This window comes from Carassius auratus, chromosome 3 (genome assembly GCF_003368295.1).
Source record: "Carassius auratus strain Wakin chromosome 3, ASM336829v1, whole genome shotgun sequence".
Classification (NCBI taxonomy): domain Eukaryota; kingdom Metazoa; phylum Chordata; class Actinopteri; order Cypriniformes; family Cyprinidae; genus Carassius; species Carassius auratus.
In genome coordinates, this window is record NC_039245.1 from 12015603 (window position 1) to 12027919 (window position 12317).

At 37.0% G+C, this 12317-nt stretch overlaps 1 protein-coding gene and 1 pseudogene across 1 annotated transcript; both read left to right on the forward strand.

The window, feature by feature from the left end:
* The first annotated feature begins 196 nt into the window (after positions 1-196).
* Positions 197-2451, forward strand: LOC113041684 (RAD52 motif-containing protein 1-like; annotated as a pseudogene).
* A 2495-nt stretch (positions 2452-4946) lies between these two features.
* ifnphi3 (interferon phi 3) lies at positions 4947-6442 on the forward strand. The gene is made up of 5 exons (XM_026200363.1): positions 4947-5080; positions 5174-5260; positions 5353-5499; positions 6123-6218; positions 6313-6442. Exons 1-5 carry the CDS (start codon positions 4955-4957, stop codon positions 6403-6405), a joined length of 549 nt encoding a protein of 182 aa, XP_026056148.1. The 5' UTR covers positions 4947-4954; the 3' UTR covers positions 6406-6442.
* The last annotated feature ends 5875 nt before the right edge of the window (positions 6443-12317 follow it).

Genomic DNA, 12317 nt, shown 5'->3' on the forward strand with positions numbered 1-12317 from the left:
TAAATCCTTTCAGAATCCTTTCACTGATCCAATCACAGCGCATTACGTAATATGACGTCCAAGAGCGCGAAATGCGATTCTGTTTACGGAAGTCGCAGAGGGCAGTGTAATTATTCACATTATTTTGTCTAGTGTTTTAAATTATGAGGTAGCCACAACGTTGCCGAGTTTAGGCTTTATTTAAAATTCATATCTCATGGATACTGAAGTCGATATAATCGAGTTTAAAGTCCCTCTCGAAAATAAAACTATTTTCTTTTGGGACATTCAGCCAATATTTTCAGAGGCTTAAATTTATGTAACTTGAGTGTATTGTGTTGTTTTATTATTATTAGATTTCATCGTACTGTTACCTTTTATCTAACTAATAATACAATAATATGCCTTTAACTTGCTCTTCAAGTCAGGTTAACCTTTGCCCAAAAATGTACACAAGCATAATGTTTGCATAACTCAGAGATTGGTCAGCTTTGGACTTTTAGGTATTTTTAGTGCAAAATCACCAGCAATCTTATAAATGTACCCAACTTTTACTTTGAATTAATCTTCTCACCTGACTTCTTATGAGTCCCTGTGGAGCGTGTATTCAGTATTCGGAGCTCTTTAGCTGTTGAAGGTCTGTCACGGTGGCAGAACATAGGTTCTAAGCACTGGTGAAGTTCTGCTCATCGGCACTGGCCTCCAAAGCTCAGCAGGCCACTGATAAGCACTGCCTTTTCCAAAGTTCTCCTTAAAACAAGTGTTACAGCTACAGATAAAGCTGCAATGTGATGGGCTACTTTTTAGATTTATTTTTGAGAAGGTTTGAGTTGAAAGTTGTTTTGCAAATTCATTGCTTATTCTCTCTTTTAGCCTCTCCTTCAGGTCCGATTGAGCACGGAGCAGAATCTGTCTTTCTATAGCACTAAACCTGTCAGCCTTTCCAAATTTTGCAACCTGGCTTATCACTATCTGAGCTTTGGCGGCTGGTCTACTCTAGACTCCTAATTCTTCCCTCAAGACAAACTTTGCATCTCTTCGGGACTGGTTTGTATTGTAAACCAAACATTAACATATTTATTAATTTGTTTATTTTGGTTTTTTAAATTGCCCTACATGACAACATGCATAAGCCGCAACATCTGCTAAAATGTTGAATTCTTTAGATCCAGAGGAAAAGCTGATAAAAAGAGAGACGCTAATGAAACGTGTCAAAGACAAAGCTGTGGTGGCTGCCTTTGAAAAGGTGCTTCTCATGATCTTGGGTAAGTACTTCCAACAGCCTACTACTGTACACAGCCATCACAAAACACATTGCAATCCGTAGTAATATCCATTTCATGTCATTAATGTCTTATAGGAAATGGGAAAGTAGCGATTGTGATCAAGTACGATCCAGATGAGATCCTTCCAGAGGAAAAGTCGGAAGGAGTCATAAAAGCAAGTGTTCCTTAAAGATCTTTGAACATTCTGATCAATAATGTTTTGAATTTATTCCATTTGGAAAGAAGTAAATGTAAAAAAAATCTGGTCATCAGCTCATAAGGTTATTGTTTTTCAATGTTATTAACCATTGCAATGGGGAACTAGCCAGTCACTTTCAGTTCTTATCCAGTTGGTCTGTGGTTTGGCAACAGCCAATCAGAAATCTATCTGAAAGCCAATTACTTTATGTGGTAGGTAAATGACATCTCCTGGAATGAGTTTGAAGGTTCTGACAGTAATACTGAGAAGGATTCCCCATGGGACCTCACAGTGGACCTCCCTGACACCCACTCAGCTTTCTCAACCCACACAGTTGCCAATGTTTTCCAGATAAGTGACCACTGAAAATTATATAAGTTTTCTCTTTAATGTTTGGTATTGACCATAATGTGTACAGCATTACGGTCATTCTCTGTGGTTAACCTCCCAATTTCAGTGCAACTGACCTCAGATTCATCTTCTCTATTTCCAAAGCAATTCTCTGTTTTTTTTAAAGGTGGCTGATACTACCAAGGTCACACAGGTTGAGGTTTAAAGGTCAGGTCAGATGTCAAGCCAAAAAAATCATCTCATTTCATAAGGACTTCAGCAATCCAAAATGCATCTCTTTATCACTTAAACAAAATCTCTTGTGTGCAATGTATAATCAACCTCTTTGTTTGACTTACTGTATTTGCATTACCTTAGAATACATTAAGACAGGTTTTAGTATGTTCTCATTAAAATGGGTTTTTGTTTGTTGTGTTAAATAAAATATATTTGGGGCAGTGGATTTTAATCATATGTGCTTCTCTTTTATTTATTGCTTTTGCCTTGCTGTATTTGTTTGGTTGACTTGCTTTTTCTTTGTCAAGTAGATTTTTAATGCATTTTTGATCCAGTTTTAAGAATAATATCAGTAGATCCTTAAAACCAGGTTACCCAGTTTACCTAAAATACCCTGTGTCTATTAATTTGTGTGATTAAAAATTCCTTTTTACACACTGATGAGGCGCTTCTAAAGTTAAAAGCCAGTAGGTGGCAGTAAGTGTTGCAATTCAATTGCACATTTTTTTGTAATGTAGTTTTGCTGTAGTTTTTGTTTTTTATATGTCTGTATTTTTTGTATTAATTTTTATTTAGTTGTTATATTCGTTGTTTTAGTACATCAAATTAAACGCATCAGAACAAATTCATTTCCATAATGATAGATAATATTTAAGCAAATTATAGTCAGACCAAATTATTTTTGTTCCAAAGTTTGTATCAATTTTACTGTCCGCTGTATAAATAATGTTTGGGTATAATATGTCACAGTGTACTTTATTTTGCTATTCTAACTTACATGACCTATAGGGTCCCTCACTCACTAGTAAAGAAAAAGTGAAAAAGCATATCTGCTGTCTGATATGTATGTATATATATATATGTATGTGTGTGTGTGAGTGTGTAATTAATATGTATTTTTATGTAAACCTTTGTTTAGGCTTAAAAGTGCACATATTGGTTTGTCTTCTTTTTTAATGCTTGTGGTTTAAAGCATTACTGTATTGAGTTAGAGATCGTAAGTTAATGAAAATTTAAATAAATAGAACAGGGGTTCATTTTAAAGTGTCCTTATTGGTTAGGTCTTAAATGGTTGCTGTTTAAATTGCTGAAGAAAGTTGTGAAGTTCCACATTTTGGCAAAATAAGGAAGTTCTCAAAAAGAAATCAAAAGTTCTGGCGTGAACACAGCTCTGTTAAAGATGTTGAGATTTGTATGCTTGACTTATAAAGAGAAGGACATTAATAACCTCTTGAGACACAAACCTAAGTTAATTAGTATTTTATTAGTTGTGTCTTTTTCTGTGTGTGTCTCTTTCTGATTTGTAGTCTGATTTGAGGCGTCTGGCAGAACCAAAAGCACAGTACTTGATTCCTCTTGCTCTCAAACAAGCTCACACAGTACTATCATGATCACTCAGCTTGGTTCGACACACTTTCGGTTCCCTGTCTTCCTTTCATTTTCAAGGTAAGATGCCAGTGGGGGTCTCTCCATGTTCTCACGAGGTTGAAATTTGCCAGTCGTTGCATTTCATTAGAAGCCAAACCAAGAGTAACGATATTTTTTTTTTTTTCTTAAAACCACATAGATTGTTTGTGGTTTTGTGCACTATGTGCTATCATCTCGGGCAAATCCCAGTCTGTTATTGTGGGCACAATTCTTCAGAAACCTAATCAGCTTTCAAAATAAAATACTCATATGAATAGATCTTATTACAAAGGCAACATAAATTAATTGTTCAAAAATTAATTTGTGATATTCATGTTATATATTTTACTAAAGTATAAGGAATTTGTAAATTATATCTTGGGGGTAATTCTAATTATTTATTAATAATATAAACAATAGATGATGATAGGTTACTTTTAGACCAATATAAGTTCGATTTATTAAAGCCAAGTATTAAATGAGCAATTGTTATTCTGCTCTGATTTAAAACCACAGACCGAGGCCTAGAGCAAAACTAGAGGTAGGAGGCTTGAGATCAGGAATATCTGAGAAAGGATCTATGATTATCACACATTTGTTATTGGCCATAGAGTAAATCACAAATATAAAGTGTTATTAGCATACACTGTATAACCTCCCGATTTATCTCTAACTTATTTCTCATCCCTTTTTTATGCATCCAAGAGAGCGCTGTTTGTTTGTTTGTTTTTATACGACAGGGCACAGAATTGCATTAGGTGGCTTTGAGTACACTTTACACAAGGGGATTCATATTTATAAGAATCATCTTGAATATATCTGAAGATGCTTTAACAGGAACATATGCTATTTTTGTCGAGCTCATCTGTTTCAAAGCATTCAGATGTACCACTTCAATACTAGTAAAATAGTAGCCAAGTTGTCGACAACTAGTTCTGTCTTGATCAAAAACATGTCAACATGCCACATTGTCGGTCAGCTGTATAGTGTTTTGCAGCTCAAAATGTATCATTATTCATATGTCATCATTTATTCATATTCACTGGAATGTATTTGTTTGTTCTATTGGGATTCGATTGTACCATGGGCTCTCAGATACTACATACATATTACAAAATTAATTAAAACCAATAGTTGCGACTCAAACGTCAGATTGTGACATATGGTCTTAGCTTCAAATGAACGTTGATAAGGGGAAGTCGAGATGCACTGAATGAGAAGTAGCATGACAGCAGCGGTCCAAGACGAAAATACAAATTGAGCCCATTTCTTATTTTCTGATGCTGAAAATGATCGTCAAAAAATACCAAGTAAAAATTACTTTCCCTACGATCTCCAAAATGCAGTATATAAACTACCGAGCTAAAGTGAGTCTTTACTCTTACGACTATCAAGTTGTGAAGGACAAAGGACAACTTAACAAGGTCAGCAGGCGAATAAGTGGTTTATTTAAATGAATCGGATTATTCATGGCTTGAAATTGTTGCATTCTTGTTTGAATCTCGCAAGGTCTCTGATCTTTTAGGCATCTGTCAGAATGGACCTTCATCGTGTGGCCCTGCTGTGCAGCTTTTTCTGCTTTGCGCAGGTTTGGTCCTTGCCAACAAACTGCATCCTTCGTAATGACTTACTGAAGAGATCTTATACACTGATAGAGACCGCGGTGAGAACTGCTGAGAATCTTCACAGGTACAATTCAGTAATAGGCGAATATACATATTCATTGAAAAATATATTGTTTTGTATTTTGTCTCAGGGGGGATTTTTCCCCGTGCAGTGCCTGAAGGAAAATGTTGCCATACCTTTCCCGCAAGATGCGTTCGAGTCTGACAACACGGATCAGGTAAAATCTTTGAATAAATATTTGTAATACAATTTTTTATTATTTGAGGATGACTTTTGTGCACATCTGATTACTTTCCAACTCTTGTTCAGGTTACTGGTGTTGAAAAGGCTGTTTACCAGACACTTGAAAGTATTGACGCTTTGTTTGAGAACTACAATGATCCAGACCAGTGGGATGCACAGAAGTGGACTGAGTTTCGAGGCCTCCTGTACCGCCAGATTACGGACAGCAAATGCGTAAGAAAACTGATTTCTTATTTTTTAAATTGACACCTTAACGTTTTGAGATCTTGTCTTCTTTGAAATCACATGTGATTAAATTATAGGCTACTATTAATAATATGAACTATTATTATTCTGCAATACGAGTGAATTGTCTTCATTTATTTATTTATCTGTCATCCAGTCATTTGTCGGGTTGTAGGCCTAGTTCATCATAGCAATCTCTTTGTTTTTTTCCCCCTTTAACTGGAAATTCCAGATATTTCTATATAAAAGGTTTCGTGTTAAGCATAAAAGTAATAATGCAGGCCTCTGACGCGCCGTTTTAACTCCGTCAGTGAAGTTTTTGAGATGCATGAAGTGCCAATTAGCCTCTATATGCCACAGAGAGAGAGAGAGAGAGAGAGAGAGAGAGAGATGAGTGGTACATACTGTGACAGACATTTAGTAGCACCATGTCACTTGTCACTTGTACCATGTTATCCTGGACTATATGGCCACGCAGAAATATTTGACAGCTGGGTGCCTCAATTGTGAATCAGAATCACGTATTGCCAAATAACTGTGTAATTTTTGTATGACTTGTAATTTCCTTTTATATTCAGTATTTCATGTTTTCTGGGTCTTGGCAAATATAGATCATGAGCAAGTCTGTAGCTGCACAGGATTTCGCCAACAGAGAAGCTTCACTCAAGGTTTACTTCCAGACTTTATCCTCAACTCTGAAAGAAAAGGTACGCTAGTCTCCTCGACCTATAACTTAGTCCTAGCCTATCTCTTGTGTTCTATGATAAACATCCTAATGCTGAATGCCTTTTTTCTGTGCAGGATTTCAGTTTTTGCGCATGGGAAATTGTCAGAAAAGAGATTGTCCGCACTCTGAAGTTCATACTGGATCACAACCACGACATCATGTTATAAGTTTTCAGATTTATAAGTTAGTCCCTATTTATTGATTATTTATTATTTATTTATTTAATGTTTGTTTTGTCTGTTAATACTGTTTCTAATCACTGTATCAGTTTCACTTTTAAATTGCACCATTTCCATTCAGCACTGGACAGTTCACAACCTGATGACTTCATTAATTTATTATATATTTATTATTTATTAAGGTTGTGTGTGTGTGTGTGTGTGTGTGTGTGTGTGTGTGTTTGCTTGGTTGTTTGTTTTTAAATTTTACATAAGTTTTAGTCATTTTTGAATGATAAATGCATTTTGAATACTGACCTCTCATCTTGTCTTGTTTTGTACAATCTTGTTTTATGAGATCTTTGCAATATTTGACTTTTGGTGAAATTAGCTTAATTGAGTTTTGAGATCAATAATAAGTGTGTAAATTAACAAAAAATTGGATTGGAGGGTGGGTTGGTGAGGATAAGGACGGTGGATGACTAATTATGAATGTGAACTGTTAACACAGGAATGGTTACACCAGGTGTAGTGAAATAGTAAGGCTGATATTCAAACTTTATCTCTCTTTCTCAAAACTGTGACCTTACATATTGATGACTTGACCTTATACATTTGTGCATCTATGTGCTGTTTGTTCCAGTAGAAACTATTTATATTTTTAGCAGACATTAAATGAGATCTGAATAGACCTATTCCTGATCACACTTTAACCACATATCCTGTGTTTGTACATTGCTGCAAAAAAACATCCTGTTTTTGTCTATTTCTTTTTCTAGAGCGAATGCAAATTTGAAGTGTAATAGTTCAGTGAACTATTAGAGAAAGTTTCTTGATTCACATTTAAATGATTCTGAAAACTGAACATAGATGAATCATGACCAAAGTCAATTTTTGTGCAGAATCTTTTATTCTTTTAAACCAGCGCTATAAACGCAGCCTATAAGTGCTCCGAAGCTTCTGTCACCTTTCTACTGTGGTCTTGGCTCAATCCTCGCCTGAAAAAGATTTGAAACACTAACAAACTTAATGATAATAACATATATTTTCAATGAGAGTTAAATCTGGAGACTCAACAGTCCACTTAAGTACATCCAATGACTGATCCCTGAGCTAAGCAGAAGTAGATTTGAATGTGTACTTTGGGATGACTGTCCTGCAGGAAACTCCATTGATCATTAGCTTCAGTCTTTGCACCAAAGGCATCACAATTCTTGCCAAAATTGCTTGATACTTCAAAGAATCCATGATGTCCTTCATACAGACATGATGTAAACACCCCCATAACAGGGCCTGTCCACCTCCAAGTTTGACCAAGATGGGATTCCTCTGTTTATAAGCTTTTTCTGTCTTTCTTTTTTTCTTTTTTTTTTTTCTTTTTTTTTGCACCAGACATACAGCTGATCCATGGGTCAAAAAGCTTGGTCACATCACTCCATAAAACATTCTTCCAGAACTCCAGAGGTCTACCCAAATGAATTTTAACATGTTCATGTCGGCTTTTTATGTTCTTCTTGTTCATTTCGGCTCTGACACAAAGGTCATAGTTATCTAGAGTATATCTTATTCTCTGCGTTGAAATGTTTTTCCTCCTTTCATCGGATCGTCTTGCAAATCTTTGGCTGTACATTGCAGGTTTTCCTCAGTTGCTCTGGTAAAATGTATTATGAAATTGTGCTTTTTCTTCAAGTTTTTCTTGTTCAACACATGTTTAGCTAAGGAATAAGACTGTATCTACGAAATCTTTTTTAGATTTTCTGATAAAACTAATTTCTTCTAGCTTTTGAGAGACCGCTGTTGAATTTGTATATTTGCTACTCTTCAGCACATGGATGGGCAAAGTATATGCATGTGTAACAGCTCAAGCTAATTCTGTTTTTAATAGAGATTCTAAGACGATTTTGTTCCCCACCATTAAAAAGTGACTAAAAAAAAGCAATGTTGAATAGGAATTGAATGATTATGACAAAGCTGTGTTAAAATTACATTATATTGACATTGTCATTTTTAATATGCCAGTAAACTGATATAGATGCATTTTTTTTAATAAAATCCTGTATCTTCAGAATGCTTGTATTTGTAAAGTAGGCCACTAGAGTCTCTGAAGGGTTGAATAAATTGGATTGCAACTGTGTGTGTGTTTATACTGTGTACTTTGTGTATATATACACTCACCTAAAGGATTATTAGGAACATCTGTTCCATTTCTCATTAATGCAATTATCTAATCAACCAATCACATGGCAGTTGCTTCGATGCATTTAGGGGTGTGGTCCTGGTCAAGACAATTTTCTGAACTCCAAACTGAATGTTTGGTGATTTAAGCAATTTTGAGCGTGGCATGGTTGTTGATGCCAGACGGGCCAGTCTGAGTATTTCACAATCTGCTCAGTTACTGGGATTTTCACACACAACCGTTTCTAGGGTTTACAAAGAATGGTGTGAAAAGGGAAAAACATCCAGCAGCAGCCCTGTGGGTGAAAATGCCTTGTTGATACTAGACGTCAGAGGAAATTGGTCCGACTGATTCAAGCTGATAGAAGAGCAACTTTGACTGAGATAACCACTTGATACAACTGAGGTATGCAGCAAAGCATTTGTGAAGACACAACACACACAACCTTGAGGCGGATGGGCTACAACAGTAGAAGACCCCACCGGGTACCACTCATCTCCACTACAAATAGGAGAAAGAGGCTACAATTTGCACGAGCTCACCAAAATTGAACAGTTGAAGACTGGAAAAATATTGCCTGGTCTGATGGGTCTTGATTTCTGTTGACACATTCAGATGGAGTCAGAATTTGGCGTAAACAGAATGAGAACATGGGTCCATCATGCCGTGTTACCACTGTGCAGGCTGCTGGTGGTGGTGTAATGGTCTGGGGGATGTTTTCTTGGCACACTTTAGGCCCCTTAGTGCCAATTGTGCATTGTTTAAATGCCACGGCCTACCTGAGCATTATTTCTGACCATGTCCATCCCTTTATGACCACCATGTACCCATCCTCTGATGGCTACTTCCAGCAGGATAATGCACCATGTCACAAAGCTCAAATCCTTTCAAATTGGTTTCTTGAACATGACAATGTTACTAACAACTGTACTAAAATGGCCCCCACAGTCACTAGATCTCAACCCAATAGAGCATCTTTGGGATGTGGTGGATCGGAAGCTTCGTGCCCTGGATGTGCATCCCACAAATCTCCATCAACTGGGCCAACATTTCCAAAGACTGCTTTCAGCAACTTGTTGAATCAATGCCACGTAGAATTAAGGCAGTTTTGAAGGCAAAAGGGGGTCAAACACAGTTTTAGTATGGTGTTCCTAATAATCCTTTAGGTGTGTGTGTGTGTGTATATATATATATATATATATATATATATATATATATATATATATATATATATATATATATAAAATATATATATATGCTATATGAAGAGCATAAACGCATAAAAGTTATTTAAAAAAAGAAAGAAAGAAAAAATTGAGTTCTCACCAAAAACTGTACAGGTCCTTCTAAAAAAAATTAGCATATTGTGATAAAAGTTCGGTATTTTCCATAATGTAATGATAAAAATTAAACTTTCATATATTTTAGATTCATTGCACACCAACTGAAATATTTCAGGTCTTTTATTGTTTTAATACTGATGATTTTGGCATACAGCTCATGAAAACCCAAAATTCCTATCTCAAAAAATTTGCATAATTCATCCAACCAATAAAAGAAAAGTGTCAAAAAAAGTCAACCTTCAAATAATTATGTTCAGTTATGCACTCAATACTTGGTCGGGAATCCTTTTGCAGAAATGACTGCTTCAATGCGGCGTGGCATGGAGTCAATCAGCCTGTGGCACTGCTGAGGTGTAATGGAGGCCCAGGAAGCTTCGATAGCGCCCTAAGCTCATCCAGAGGGTTGGGTCTTGCGTCTCTCAACTGTCTCTTCACAATATCCCACAGATTCTCTATGGGGTTCAGGTCAGGAGAGTTGGCAGGCCAATTGAGCACAGTAATACCATGGTCAGTAAACCATTTACCAGTGGTTTTGGCACTGTGAGCAGGTGCCAGGTCGTGCTGAAAAACGAAATCTTCATCTCCATAAAGCTTTTCAGCAGATGGAAGCATGAAGTGCTCCAGTCCAAAATCTCCTGATAGCTAGCTGCATTGACCCTGCCCTTGATAAAACACAGTGGACCAACACCAGCAGCTGACATGGCACCCCAGACCATCACTGACTGTGGGTACTTGACACTGGACTTCAGGTATTTTGGCATTTCATTCTCCCCAGTCTTCCTCCAGACTCTGGCACCTTGATTTCCGAATGACATGCAAAATTTGCTTTCATCCGAAAAAAGTACTTTGGACCACCGAGCAACAGTCCAGTGCTGCTTCTCTGTAGCCCATTTCCTGCACACGCCTGTGCACGGTGGCTCTGGATGTTACTACTCCAGACTCAGTCCACTGCTTCCGCAGGTCCCCCAAGGTCTGGAATCGGTCCTTCTCCACAATCTTCCTCAGGGTCCGGTCACCCTTTTCTCGTTGTGCAGCGTTTGTTGCCACTTTTTCCTTCCCACAGACTTCCCACTGAGGTGCCTTGATACAGCACTCTGGGAACAGCCTATTCGTTCAGAAATTTCTTTCTGTGTCTTACCCTCTCGCTTGAGGGTGTCAATGATGGCCTTCTGGACAGCAGTCAGGTTTTGAGTAATGAACCAGGCAGGGAGTTTTTAAAAGCCTCAGGAATCTTTTGCAGGTGTTTAGAGTTAATTAGTTGATTCAGATGATTAGGTTAATAGCTCGTTTAGAGAACCTTTTCATGATATGCTAATTTTTTGAGATAGGAATTTTGGGTTTTCATGAGCTGTATGCCAAAATCATCAGTATTAAAACAATAAAAGACCTGAAATATTTCAGTTGGTGTGCAATGAATCTAAAATATATGAAAGTTTAATTTTTATCATTACATCACGGAAAATAATGAACTTTTATCACAATATGCTATTTTTTTTAGAAGGACCTGTATAGTATCTGGTAGGTATTGAAAAGTCTTTTTTTTTTTACGCAAAATATGATATCCACAGAGTTATAAGGTTGTTTTCTCCTTTTTTTTTTTCTCCAAACTGGCGACAGTCTCCTTTCTCTGCAGAAAATTATATATCCACTCAACCAATCACAGCACACCATTCCACGCACTCTAGACAGTAGCTTTGAATACTGGCATCCTAGTTTTCCTTATCTACTTTGTACACTACATTTTGATCAACAAACTTCTGCGTGAAAATTGAAAATTGTAGAGTCACACTGAATGCATCAAAACTATGAATTAACACATGTGGAATTATATATGGAATTATATACATAACAAAAAAGTGTGAAACAACTGAAAATATGTCATATTCTAGGTTCTTCAAAGTAGCCACCTTTTGCTTTGATTACTGCTTTGCACACTCTTGGCATTCTCTTGATGAGCTTCAAGAGCTTCCAATAGTCTTGAAGGAGTTCCCCGAGAGATGCTTAGCACTTGTTGGCCCTTTTGCCTTCTGTCTGCGGTCCAGCTCACCCCTAAACCATCTCGATTGGGTTCAGGTCCGGTGACTGTGGAGGCCAGGTCATCTGGAGCAGGTCATCACTCTCCTTCTTGGTCAAATAGCCCTTGATGCCTTCAGTGTGACTCTACAATTTTCATAGTCATGAAAATAAAGAAAACTCTTTGAATGAGAAGGGGGGGGGGGGGGGGTCTGTCTGTTTATAAGTGCATCATGTCGGCATTTGAAGGCAATTTTGCTGTATTAGAATTCTCAGTGTGAACACACTTACTACACTATTTATATTAAAAACTGGCACATAATAGTGCATATGCGACTTGGAACGCCACTAATGTTCATTAAGATCAAAACAATCTTTCGAAATAATGG